The 12507-nt window shown below is 33.9% G+C and overlaps 1 protein-coding gene across 1 annotated transcript; it reads right to left on the reverse strand.

The window, feature by feature from the left end:
* Positions 1 to 892: 892 nt before the first annotated feature.
* LOC105803891 (CDPK-related kinase 5) lies at positions 893 to 5822 on the reverse strand. Its single transcript, XM_012636316.2, has 11 exons — positions 4957 to 5822; positions 4450 to 4580; positions 4297 to 4338; positions 4068 to 4176; positions 3679 to 3757; positions 3292 to 3588; positions 3105 to 3217; positions 2488 to 2595; positions 2344 to 2406; positions 2085 to 2252; positions 893 to 1460 (listed from the first exon to the last, which is right to left on the reverse strand). The coding sequence occupies exons 1-11, from the start codon at positions 5584 to 5586 to the stop codon at positions 1320 to 1322; spliced, it is 1881 nt and encodes a 626-aa protein (XP_012491770.1). The 5' UTR covers positions 5587 to 5822; the 3' UTR covers positions 893 to 1319.
* Positions 5823 to 12507: the final 6685 nt, after the last annotated feature.

A 12507-nucleotide genomic window follows, 5' to 3' on the forward strand; every position in this document is an offset into this window, starting at 1 on the left:
TTTCAAATAAATTGAGACAAAATTGATAACTTAAATACAATTTTTTTTATTAAAAAACCTTTTTAGTTACCTAAGGGGAAAAAAGATACAATTTGTGTTAGGATCGTTTCGATTAAGCAACGAACAAGTAAAAATAGTAGAAGAAATTGAGAAGATGAACACACAAATTTAACGTGGAAAAACCCCTCTAAAGAGGATAAAAAATCACGGGTAAAGATAATTTTACTATAATGGCAAAAGAACGAAGAGTACAAAAGATGGAGATAAAAACTAAACCCCGAAAACTCAAAAAAACAAATAACCCTCAAAAAGTAAACACAAAATTCTCTGAATGTGTTATGAGTTCTAATCTAATGGGTGTCATATTTCTAAGATTGTAAAAGAGCCTATTTATAGGCTAAATTAGTAAGCCGGATAAACTATACTAATAAATGCTAAATATATTATACTAATAAATACTATATCTTTTAAAAAGAAAATATATTTTTGTTTAACTTGACTTGCAAGCAATCTCTTAGAATTTGGGTCACACAACTCTAACAATTTGAATGCCAATTTATTAGTTAAGCTGACTAACTTTAAAAGCATGAATTTCTTTCTTTAGAAGGGTGATAATGATATCTTAGAATTTGGATCACACAACTCTAACAATTTGAATGCCAATTTATTAGTTAAGCTGACTAACTTTAAAAGCATGAATTTCTTTCTTTAGAAGGGTGATAATGATAATTTTGTTCTATGGAAATCACTTTCACAATTGAACCCACCATGATTTTAGAAGATTTCACATTTTCACCGTCTACTCATCAACCTCTTGAATTATTTTTATGTTATTTTTTGTTGCCACTAAAATTTACCAATTGGAATCTTAATTTGAAGCAAAGGCAGACAGTTTTACAGGGAACAACTTTTCATTACAAAGTATAGAACACAAGCGAAGACGATAACGACAATGATGATAGAGAGGCAATCATGGTCTGATGAGGTTGGCGGAAATAGGTCAGATTATAATACTCTTGTAACCAGTTAAGAAATATTCTCAACTGCTACCAATGAACACATTTTCTTTAACTACAGCTTTACAGTTGAAAACATAAAATTCTTACACTTTTGTCCCATGTTAAATTGCAGATGCACCAGGTTCATGGCTTCAATCACGTGTTTTTTTTTTTTTATAAAAGCTTCTGCCAGACAAATGAAATAGCCAAAACCAAACCACCAGGGCTGTCAATTGCGTGGCAACATTCCTTACACCAGTGTCATATTCAGGCTAAAACTAAGATGCAATTCTTTGAGCTCTTGCAGATGTTTTACAACTTCTATTGAGCTTTTGCAAAGGTTCGGCTAGATACACCGTGCAATAATTTAATGAATCCAAGAAAACTTAGCTTCCCATCGGTATGCCGAATCCAGTCATGGAGGACAGCATGGACAGGCACGGATGGGCTCAGTCCGAGTTCCTGAAAAGTCATCATCAAAATGCTAGGGGATTAGTCCAGGTTTTTGTTGCTCCACAGCTTACAGCATCCCAGCACAGCAAAACGAAGAAAAAAGATCAACATAGAGACACGAATTTGCAGTAAAGATATCCTTTTAAAGTAATTATAAAAGCTAGTATCTTCATCCAATGTATGGGAAATAAGTAAGAAAGTTGTCAATAGCTGTATTTGATACCATTTTTTTACTATAAATGATATAATAAGTTTAAAGATTGAAAATTAATTAGCAAAACCTTTTATTAAATTTATAGAAATCTAAATAAAAAGAAGCTACGATAAAACATCAATCGTAGGTGAAAACATTTTCCCCAAATAAAAGAGGTTTAAATGCCCAGTAAAGTGATATAAATACTCCTTAAATCGCTATTCTATTAGTAATAACACAATAAATCCAGAATTCCAGTGAAGGACCGGAACATAAATATCATAAATACGACTTTTATAAGTTTTCCATGCCTGTCAACATACCCTCATTATCTTTTATAGCATAATTTTAAAACTGGTAATGTTAGAAACTAAATAATCAACTAAATTGGAAGCATATGAAACACATTCCCAGGGCTAAGCAAGAGCAGATCAACATACCGAAGCTAACTCATCAATGACAATAGCTCTATTTCCATCCTTCTCAAAAAGCTCATAAGCACAACGAGCATGTTGTTCCCATCGATCAAGAGCCTCCAGCTGATGAACACTTAATGCAGCTGCACAGAATTCATCAAAGTCCATCCTTCTGTATTGAAGTGCACTTAGCTACAACATAAGGAAAAAAGCATACAAAAATAGAGATTCAGAAAACCTGAACATATTTATTGCCACAACAATTAACAGAGGAAGAACCTACGGATGCTAGAAATTCAGGGATGCGAGACTCCTTCATGGCATCTGTTGCATTTCTCATCAGGGCCTGACCAGGGCACACGGGCTTTTGATGATTAATCACAAGAGAACTGACAAAAAATTTCAGGACAACGGGAAAAACACTGACCACTTTAATATTTTCCAAGCTTATAGTTCCATTTTTGTTTGGTTCCAATAGTGCAAACTGCTCCTTCAAGTAAAATAGCTCATCCACAGTCAAAGTTTTAGACAGTGCCTGGAAAAATACCAACAAAAACAGAATTAAGCAAATTGAAAAATTCGGGGGCTATAAATCACATGCACAAAAAGGAAACTGAATTATGAAACCTATTAGGTTTAGGCTCAACAAGTGGAGGCTTCAAGAACAATATTAAAAAAAAAAAAAAAAAAAAACCTCGCTTCACAACTGGCACAAGCATTAACTGTTTTAGAGACTGCTAAAAAAATTTACAAGTCACACACTTTTTGTGACCTCAGATAAGTATTTAGCTCCAATACAAAACCCACTAGGGGGTTCATATCAATCCTCAAATTGGTAGTGGCATAAACCAACCCATGTTAACCACATAAAACAGCTTTCCAAAATTGGCCCCAGATTCACTTGAGTTGTTCTGACCAAAAATTTACCACAGTGCCTAAGATGCACTTTCTGAACACTGAAACACAGGTGTTTCCTACCAGTCTACAAACACACCAAGAACAAGATATACAGAATAGTGCTGAGACATATCACCATATACACACCCTTAATGCAGCTTTCCGAAGAGATGAAGAGCGCAGGTAAGCCTTCATGAGTTTGAATATAAGTATATCCAAGGGTACTTTCACATCGTTATAATTTTTTATCCAGGGATGACCTGAAGTAAACAATTGTGAGTAAAATTTCAAGAACATAAGAATGATGAACTTGTGAGGTAGATGAGGCACTCACTCAAGGCTTGGGCTGCAGTCAGTCTTTTCCTTGGGTCCTTGTTCAGTAAGCGTTTCACAAAATCCCTTGCCTCAGAAGATAGAGCTGGCCAGGGTGCTTCATCAAAACTTGGATCAGCTTTTAGAACAGCCCGAAAAATCCCAGACTCTGTTCGGGCCCAAAATGGCCGACTACCACACAACAAAATATATGCAATCACACCTATACTCCAGACGTCTGCTTCTGTACTGTAAGACCTATGTAGAACTTCTGGTGCTACATAGTATGCACTACCAACGATGTCATTAAGCCTTTCATCTGCAAATGGAAAAAAGACAAGAAACATATTAACAAATCAATCAAATGAATAAAACACATAAATTGACTAATGGAAATTTGAGTACAAACCTGGTTTCACAAAATCTGACAAGCCAAAATCTATGGCCTTCAATTGTGAATTTTCATCCTTTGATGTAAACAAGAAATTCTGATGCAGAAAATAGCTATACTTAGAACAAGCACATGGCCAAATCTTTTATAATCCAACTACTAAAACCTTCTGCAGCTAAGAAGAGAAAAATAGAATATAACAGAATGGAGTACAACCAAGAGAACAAGCAGCAGCCTTATGCTAGCCATAGGTGCTTGTTCACAAATGTTATTGCTTAACAGGATATTTAACCCCAGTTATCCCCATGGAAAGCCCTTAAACGCACCTCAGAAATATTAGATTGGACCCCAAAACTGTGAAATATAACTCAAAAACCAATTTCAGAAAACCTGGAAATATATTTCACCTCAGGTTTAAGATCGCGGTGCACGACACCCTGCAGATGGCAAAAGGAAACTACATTAAGTATCTGAATCATCACATCTTTTGCATCATCCTCAGTGTATTTTCCACCCCTGCATGAATAGAATCAGACTTCATAGTAATCAAATCCCAACTTTCATCCGTCCTCAATCTCCCACAATGTGTCAGTCGGCATAAAAGAACTCCACAGCACCTATTATTAGAAGAAATACCTTGAAAGAATTCTGTCCAAGAGTTCGCCTCCTTCACATAATCTGAGCGAAGTAATTGTAACTTATTAGATGCAATAAACCACATGTGACAGTCATAAAAAAAGAAACACACACAATTGTTAAATCCAATCATATTTTTCATCATATACTTACTCCATTACTATATATACATTATCGTGGTCCTCGTAGGCATCATAGAATTGTACTAGATTGTTATGTCCAGACAGAGCTCTCAATATCTTTACCTCCCTTCTAACATCCTCAATGGCGATCGCTGTAGTCATCTATCAACAAACAACAAGATCAACCATGAGAAAAAACCAAAAGGCGATCATCATGACATTTCAGCTTAAGGGCACAAAATGGCAACTACCCAGAAATAAAATTGCTCTGCTTTCATAAGGCACGATTTAAGACCAATACTAAACACGTTTGAGGAAATAATTAAGTATCAACAATTATAGGATAGGAATCGCTGCATTCGGAATTGAACTCTATTACACTCTGTTAAAATTTTGAGTCAATTCAAAATTTATTTATTTTCGTTCCCGAGTGTATTAGTAATATAATCCACGACGGCTTCGACACCTTTAAACAAAAGAGGCAAAGTTCAAAAAGATAACAATAATGGTAATAACAAAACAAAAATTAAAAAGAAACCTTCGCTTTAGGTATCACTTTAACGGCAACTTGCTGCCCTTTAAGCTCTCCTTTCTTAAACTTCGCCGCACAAGTGTAACCGAAATGGCCTCTCCCTACCTCTTCTCCAAGCTCGTACTTGCTCCCAAAATGCTTCGAAAAGCCGAAGCTCTTATCCAGTCCAGCACCGGTGGCTCCCGCCGCACCATCACCGTCCGCCTCACTTCCTTCCGGTATGGCGGACTCATTTGGCTTCACAGACCCGTGCCGTCGAGCAAGAACTGCCCTAATATGCTTGGCCGGAGAAGGCGGAGGGAACGGCTTCCTGAAAAACCGTTTCGGAGTGGAATTGGCCGAAGATCTCGCCGGAGACTTCTTGGAGAACAAGTAGTGAGCTGGACTAGGACTATAAAACGGAAAAAAGGGCGACTTCTTGCCTTCATTGTTGGAATTCGAACTTTCTTTTTCTTCTGTTCCTTTAGCTTGATCTAAGTTGTGGTTGCGGTTACCATTTACTACATCAGGCAAAGGCGAAGCTGGAACCGAGTTAGAGTTATGGTGGATATCTTTATTCCGGGGATGGATAGGAGTATTCCTTGAATCAGGAGGAAAAGAAGGGTTTGGGGATGGTTTGGAAGTGCAAAGACCCATAGCAGAGCAAGCCTATCTCTCTGTCTCTTTCCCCCAAATAGTGTAGGATTTTAAATCTCTCCCACAACCATTTGAATCTGCAAAAAGCCAAACTGAAAATTTTAAAAAAAAAAAAAGGAAAAAGAAATCTTCTTGAGTCTTTAGAAAACTGAAGCCTTTGTTTTTGTCTTTGGTGTTTGAAAGTATTTGTTGGAGAGGTAAAGGGATCTAGAGAAGATGATAAAAAGGAAACGACGATTAGTTCCCCTTTTTTTTTTTCGTAAATGAGTTAATTAATTAATATTTGTAGTAGTTAAAATGTTAATTGAAAAAGATGGGTTAGCTAGCTTTTGTGTGGGGTGGTCCAAGGAGAGATTTTCCACGTGGCATAATCATAGGGCGGTTGTTAATTAATTTGGTCCGGTTCAGTTATGACATGCAGTAATAGATATATTTCGTGGGAGTTGTTTTTCCTTTGGTATTCATTATTTTAATGTTTTCCAAATTGTGTTTGATTTGGACCCCAAAAGTCAAAACCACGCCGTTTAACTACTTTTTTTTCTCCTACTCCTGTTGTTTGTCAGAGTAATAATTTTGATTGAATTAAAGATGCATGGTTTTTGTATACATTCTCAAATTTTGTCATTTTATCAAAATCATTTGACTTAAGATATAATTGTTAATGTTAAATTTTGGATACGTGTATCTTCATTTCTTTTTCCTTAATAATTTTATCAAACAGCTGTTGAAGTTGTGAATAAAAAAAAAAGAGACAAATAGTGGTGCGAAAGGAATAAAATGTATATATGTTGTTGGTGTTAAGCTAGTTATATTATTAACCCATGTGCCGCACTAAATAGGGTCAAACGTACCTCTAAATTAACACAAAAAAGAAGTTGGCATTGAATTGATGCAGGCAATGGCAAAAGCAAATCCCAACAGTGCAGGCGGCTATGTCATGCAAATTAAGGCGCTGTCTGGTTTAGAGCCAATTTCACTTTTCTTTTCTTTTTTTATAAATGGAAATAGTTGTAAATTACAAATTTATAATTACTTGTTTTCATTATTTTACTATTTTAGAACTGAAAATATTGAAATTATTTTTTTTAAAAAAACTTTAAATCAATTGTTTGTAAATAAAAATTCATATAAGTGTAAAGGGTAAATTATATTGATAGTTACCTAATTATGTTTAGAAAAATCTAATCGTTTGACTGTGAAAAGTTACAAAATAGTGACTTAATTATTCGATTTTTCTTCTTTAGTCATCCACGGTTAAATGGGTAAGGAAAGATAAATTTAGCCCTCAATGCACATTGTGTTAATTTAGTCATAATTTTAAATAACTTAACCCTCGATGTTTACACATTACCTAATTTTATCCTATTTTTACATGAAATTATAATTTAATACACAATATGTAAAAGTTGAGGTTTCATTTTCTTAGAATTAAGACTAAATTTGTACAACGATAAATGCCGGGTTAAAGTTGATATTGTACCAATTTTAACATCTACCTCATCAACTTCCCGTTAGTGACAAAAAAACCAAATAATTAAAAGATCATTTAATAACTTTTCATAATTAGATAACTATAAAAAACTTATTAATAGTTGAGTGACTAGCATTATAATTTATCCAAACGTACAATAATCTTTCAATAGTTTTTAAATATTAAATATAATACTTGGTTTAACTCTATATAAATGTAAGCAATTTTTATTTTATTTCTTATATTTCTATTGTAAGAAAATAACATGTTTTTGTTATTGGAAATAAAACTTTATTTTTATTTTTTATATGAGTGTAGCATAACAATTTTTAGTCTTAATTTTTGATACAATGCTTAAACTACCTATAGTCTTTTCCTAACCCTTAAATAAGAGTATAATGCGATTCAATGTATTTAAACTCACGTCTTCTTGCACTGACAACAATGTCAATACCAACTGAGTTCAAATTTAAACTGCTTTATTTTTATTTATTAAATGAGTTTTCAATCTTCATAAAAAAATATATTTTTAAAAAAATAAAATAAAGAAAACCAAACGGATCCAATTACCTAATTTTCTAGTTAATCGTCTTTCGCAAATTCTCATTGTTTTATTAATTATATAGTAAAAGATTGCACATTCAAATGTGGGTTTGAAAATGGGCAACCTTCACTCGTTTTTTCATTAAAAAAGTTTCTTATTAAAATTGATCTACTCAAGGGTCCCCAATCAATGAGACCCCTATTTTTAAAATTGATTTTCCTTTGCTTCTAAACTATTTGAATCTTCAAATAATACTAAATTCAACATTTTGTTGCCCACTTTCAATGCCATGATCATAATAATTTCATTATTTAGCTTCCCACTAAATTTTGTTCCTCCTTTATTTTCTTCCCTATATCTTCATGGATCACACTAATAATATATATAATTTTAGAGATTTTACAATATATAAATATATTTCAACCTGTATTAGAATAAATTTGGACAATACCCATATATAAATAAATTTAGAGAGAATTCATACATAATTTTTGTTTTTTCTTTTACAAATTAAAAGAGAGGATGTCATTGTCAAGATTTGAACTTTGAACTTTAAGGTGTAAACATAAAACTTTAACCACTTGCTCCTTTAGATTATTGACTCATAAATATTATTTACAGGTAAAAGTATTATGGAGGCCCTTATATTAGGAGTTGGATTGCATTTTGCTCATTCTGCTCAAAAACTGGGTGAACTAGTAATTGTACGTTAGATTAAAAAATAAATTGTCCTTTTGTAAAAAAAAATTCATTCATTTTTGTTGTTAAAATTTGATCCTTGTACATTAACATGGGGTACATGTGGCATGTCACGTATCACCATCTGATTATTCTGTCAACCTTGCCAGTTTTTAACAAAGCACATGGGCTAATTTGTTCATTTTTTAGTAGAAGAGACAAAATGTAATCTGACTCTTAATATAGAGACTTCCGTGATACTTTTATCATTATTTACATATAACAAAACTTAATTAATCCAATTATGATATAACATTATACAGATAATATTTGCATGTGTGATTTGTGTGATGATAAAATTATTCAAAATGCTAAACTTTAGTATTGAATTCTGATAATTGTCTCTTGACAAATAAAAAATAATATATATGCAAAGAAGACAAAATATAGGTAAACTAACTTAGGATGATGATGCCTGCTAATCCTTTAAAACGGTTTCCCACCTTCCTCTCTCTTTCTTTTCATCTAATAAAATTAAATATATGATAGCAAGAAAAAGGAAAGGTAAAACATTTGTTTGATTTGGGTCATGTTGGTATCACTTTTTTGGGTGTCAGACTTATATTGTATCTAAATCATGTCTTTTGTTGATGAATTTGATAATGAAAATTTGACCACATGAAAAAAGGATGGTGGAGGGAGGGGCATCATTGAATCCAATATTTTAGTGTGTTCAGGTCAAAAGGAGTGATGAGTAGATTTGAGGTCAAAATTTATGTAGGAAAAAATAAAGCTTAAGGAAGATGAACAATTGAGTCAATGGGTAGAAGGAAAGTAAAGTGGGTGATAATTACAGCTGCAATGCTTTTTATGTGTTACAAGTCCCACAAATGATGCGCATGCCTATGTCCGGGAGATTCTCTCATTTTTAGTGGATATCTCCACTTACTTTTCCTTCATTAAACTACTACTTTTATAATATATCCCTTTTCTTTTTTAGCCAACCATTTTTTTTCACAACATTGTTAGGGATGCATACTTCAACTTCATTAACCGCTGTCTCATTTGCCTCTTTAATTGCTTCGAAATTTTCAAACCTTATTATACGAAAAACAAAAGCCCTGTCAACATTTCTTTTAAAAAAATTATATTGATTTCAAGTTTAAACGTAATTGTTATATCATTGTGTTGTACTTTACGTCGAAAATGGTTGTAAGAATGATCGTAAAGCAATAAAAAAAATAAGAACACGTAGATTTTACATGGAAAAATTTTATCGGGAAAAATTATGGGCAGAAGAGAAGAAATTTACTCATGTTGAAAACTAAGAATACAAGAGGTTTTCGGCTATGCACAATTTTTGTAATCAACGTCTAATAGAAGAAGTATAGTCCTATACAGATTAAACTTGGATGGCAAGGTCCGTATCGCGGAGGCCCGAGGCCGTAGCCCACCATAGATCCCTAATTTTACCTCTCTATTTTATTTCTTTAACAAGTGAATTGCACCTCGAACTTTTCAGGTCAAATCAAGCGGAATCCAGGTCATACAACTTTAACATTCTCCACATTGACACGAATTCTCGACGAACAAGTTCTCCACCCCTTCCACAAAACCCCTTAAAGGGTATTCTTCAACAATGAACACGGACCAAATCCAAGCAATGCTCAAACTTGGCTATAAGAAGTGACTTAGTCATCATATCTGCAGGATTATCATGAGTGCTAACTTTGCTCACAATAATATCATTATAAGCAATAATATCACGCACAAAATGATACCGAACATCAATATCTTTCGTCCTTTCATGAAACACTATACTGATTTGAAGGTCTTTACTGAGTTCACTAAAGAGCCCTTTTAATCAAATAGCTTCTTTATAAGCTTTAGTAATCGCCATGTACTCAGCTTCAATAGTAGACAAAGCAACTGCAGTCTGCAAAGCGACTTTCCAACTATGGCCCAACCCCCAGTAGTAAAGACGTACCCTGTGAGAGACATAGCGACTTTCCAACTCTGGCCCAACCACCAATAGTAAAGACGTACCTTGTGAGAGACATTCTTTTATCAAGGTCTCTAGCAAAATCAGAATCAACATACCCAATGACTCTATCTCTAGTTCTTCTAAACTGTAAGCAGACATCAATAGTACCTCATAAGTATCTGAAAATCCACTGAACTACTTTCTAGTATTCCTTACCAGGATTTGCAATGTATCTACTAACTGCATAAAATAAACCTGGATGTAAGCAAATCATAACACATGAGAGATCCCACTACACTAGAATACGAAACCCGTGACATGTAGTCAATCTCATCATCTGATTGCGAAGACAAAGCCAATGAAAGTCTAATATGGGTTGCTAATGGAGTACTAACAGGCTTAGCACTCTGCATATCGAACCTGCAAATAACTTCCTCAATGTACCCTTTCTGACTTAGGTACAACTTACATGTTTTTCTATCTCTAAGAATCTACATTTTGAGTATCTTCTTTGTTGCTCCCAAATCTTTCATCTCAATTTTTTTTAAGCTGGCCTTTGACCTTTTTTATATCTCATTTATCTTTGGTTGCTATCAACATGTTATCAACATAAAATAATAGATATTTAGATGAAATATCACTACTCTTCTTAAAATAAACATAATTGTTAAAAGTGCTTCTTTTGAAATCGTGAGATAAATGAATCAAACCTCTTGTACCATTGCTTAGGTGACTGTTTCAGGCCATAAAGGGACTTTTTCAGCAAGCAAATATAGTCCTCATTTCTTGAGACTATGAAACCCTCTGGTTGTTGCATGTAAATGTCTTCCTCAAGTTCTCCATGCAAGACGTTGTTTTTACATCTAACTGTTCAAATTTCAAATTATGCATAACCACAATACCAAGCAAGGTTCGAATCGAACTATGCTTAACAACAGGAGAAAACACATTTATGAAGTCTACACCTAGAATATGTTGTAACATTTTGCTACCTGTCTTGCTTTATACTTGGGTTCTTCAACTCCTGGAGTCCTTTCTTTCTTCTTGAACACCCATTTACAACGAATAACCTTTTTACCCTTAGGAGGCTTCACTAGGTTTCATGTATTATTCTTATGAAGTGATTCCATATCTTCTTGCATAACAATCATCCACTTGCTTGAATATTCACAACTAACCGCCTCGAAATAAATAGATGACTCTTGATTTGCATATATATCTTCAGCCACATTTAAAGCATAAGTAACTAAATCAACCTCAGCAAACCTCTATGGAGGTTTAATTTATCTTCTAGGTCTGTTCGTAGCAATATAATATTGTGGTGCTGGCTGTGGTAAAGAAACAACTCTACTCTGAGTTTTTGTACTAACCTGAGGAGTAAACTATGTTGTAGATCCTTAATTAATTTGAAGCTCCACCTACTCCACATGTGTGTTTAACCTCTGTTGGTCTTTATTGAAACAGTCTTTAAGAGGTAAGTTATGCAGCATCGCAATCTCATAAAAAATAACATCCCTGCTAATTACAACTTTCCTAGTTTTAGGATACCATAACTTATACCCTTTAACACCGGCCTTATATCTAAGAAAAACACACTTAATAGATCTAGACTCTAATTTACCATTATCAACATTAGCATTAGCAGGACACCTAAAAATCTTTAAATTAGAATAATTAGTAGGAGTACCAAACCATACCTCTTGTGGAGTCTTTTCTCAATAGCAATGAACGAAGACCGTTAATCAGTAAACATGTTGTAAAGGCCGTTTCAGCCCAAAATGACTTCGGTAAATAAGCATTCGGCAACATGCATTGAAAATTTTCCATTATTGTTCTATTCATCCGTTCTACAACGTCGTTTTGCTGTGGAGTACGGTGAACTGTTAAGTGTCTCACGATCTTTTCTGATTTGCGCAATTCATTAAACTTATCAGAACAAAATTCCAAGCTATTATCTGTACGGAGGTGTTCTATTTTTTGTCTACTTCTCAATTATAGTCTTCCAATCTTTAAACGCAGGCAACACATCACTTTTCTACTTCAAAAAGTATGCCCAAACTTTTTTAGAAAAATCATCAATGATCGTCAACATATAATTAGCGGCGCCCCTAGAAGGCACTTTAGATGGTCCCTAGAGATCTAAATGAATATAATCTAGCATTCCCTTCGTGTTATGGATTCCTCTGGTCAATCAAAGTCTCTTTTGCGTCTCGAAATGCAATGTTCATAGAACTTCAGTTTGTT

The sequence above is a fragment of the Gossypium raimondii genome, chromosome 11 (genome assembly GCF_025698545.1).
Source record: "Gossypium raimondii isolate GPD5lz chromosome 11, ASM2569854v1, whole genome shotgun sequence".
In the NCBI taxonomy this organism is placed as follows: domain Eukaryota; kingdom Viridiplantae; phylum Streptophyta; class Magnoliopsida; order Malvales; family Malvaceae; genus Gossypium; species Gossypium raimondii.

Coding starts and splice junctions, on each gene's coding strand:
- LOC105803891 (XM_012636316.2), bottom strand. CDS start 5,586: ATGGGTCTTTGCACTTCCAAACCATCCCCAAACCCTTCTTTTCCTCCT. Junction 4,177..4,296: donor TTGGACAGAATTCTTTCAAG/GTATTTCTTCTA, acceptor CTATTCATGCAG/GGGTGGAAAATACACTGAGG. Junction 1,461..2,084: donor TCATTGATGAGTTAGCTTCG/GTATGTTGATCT, acceptor ATGACTTTTCAG/GAACTCGGACTGAGCCCATC.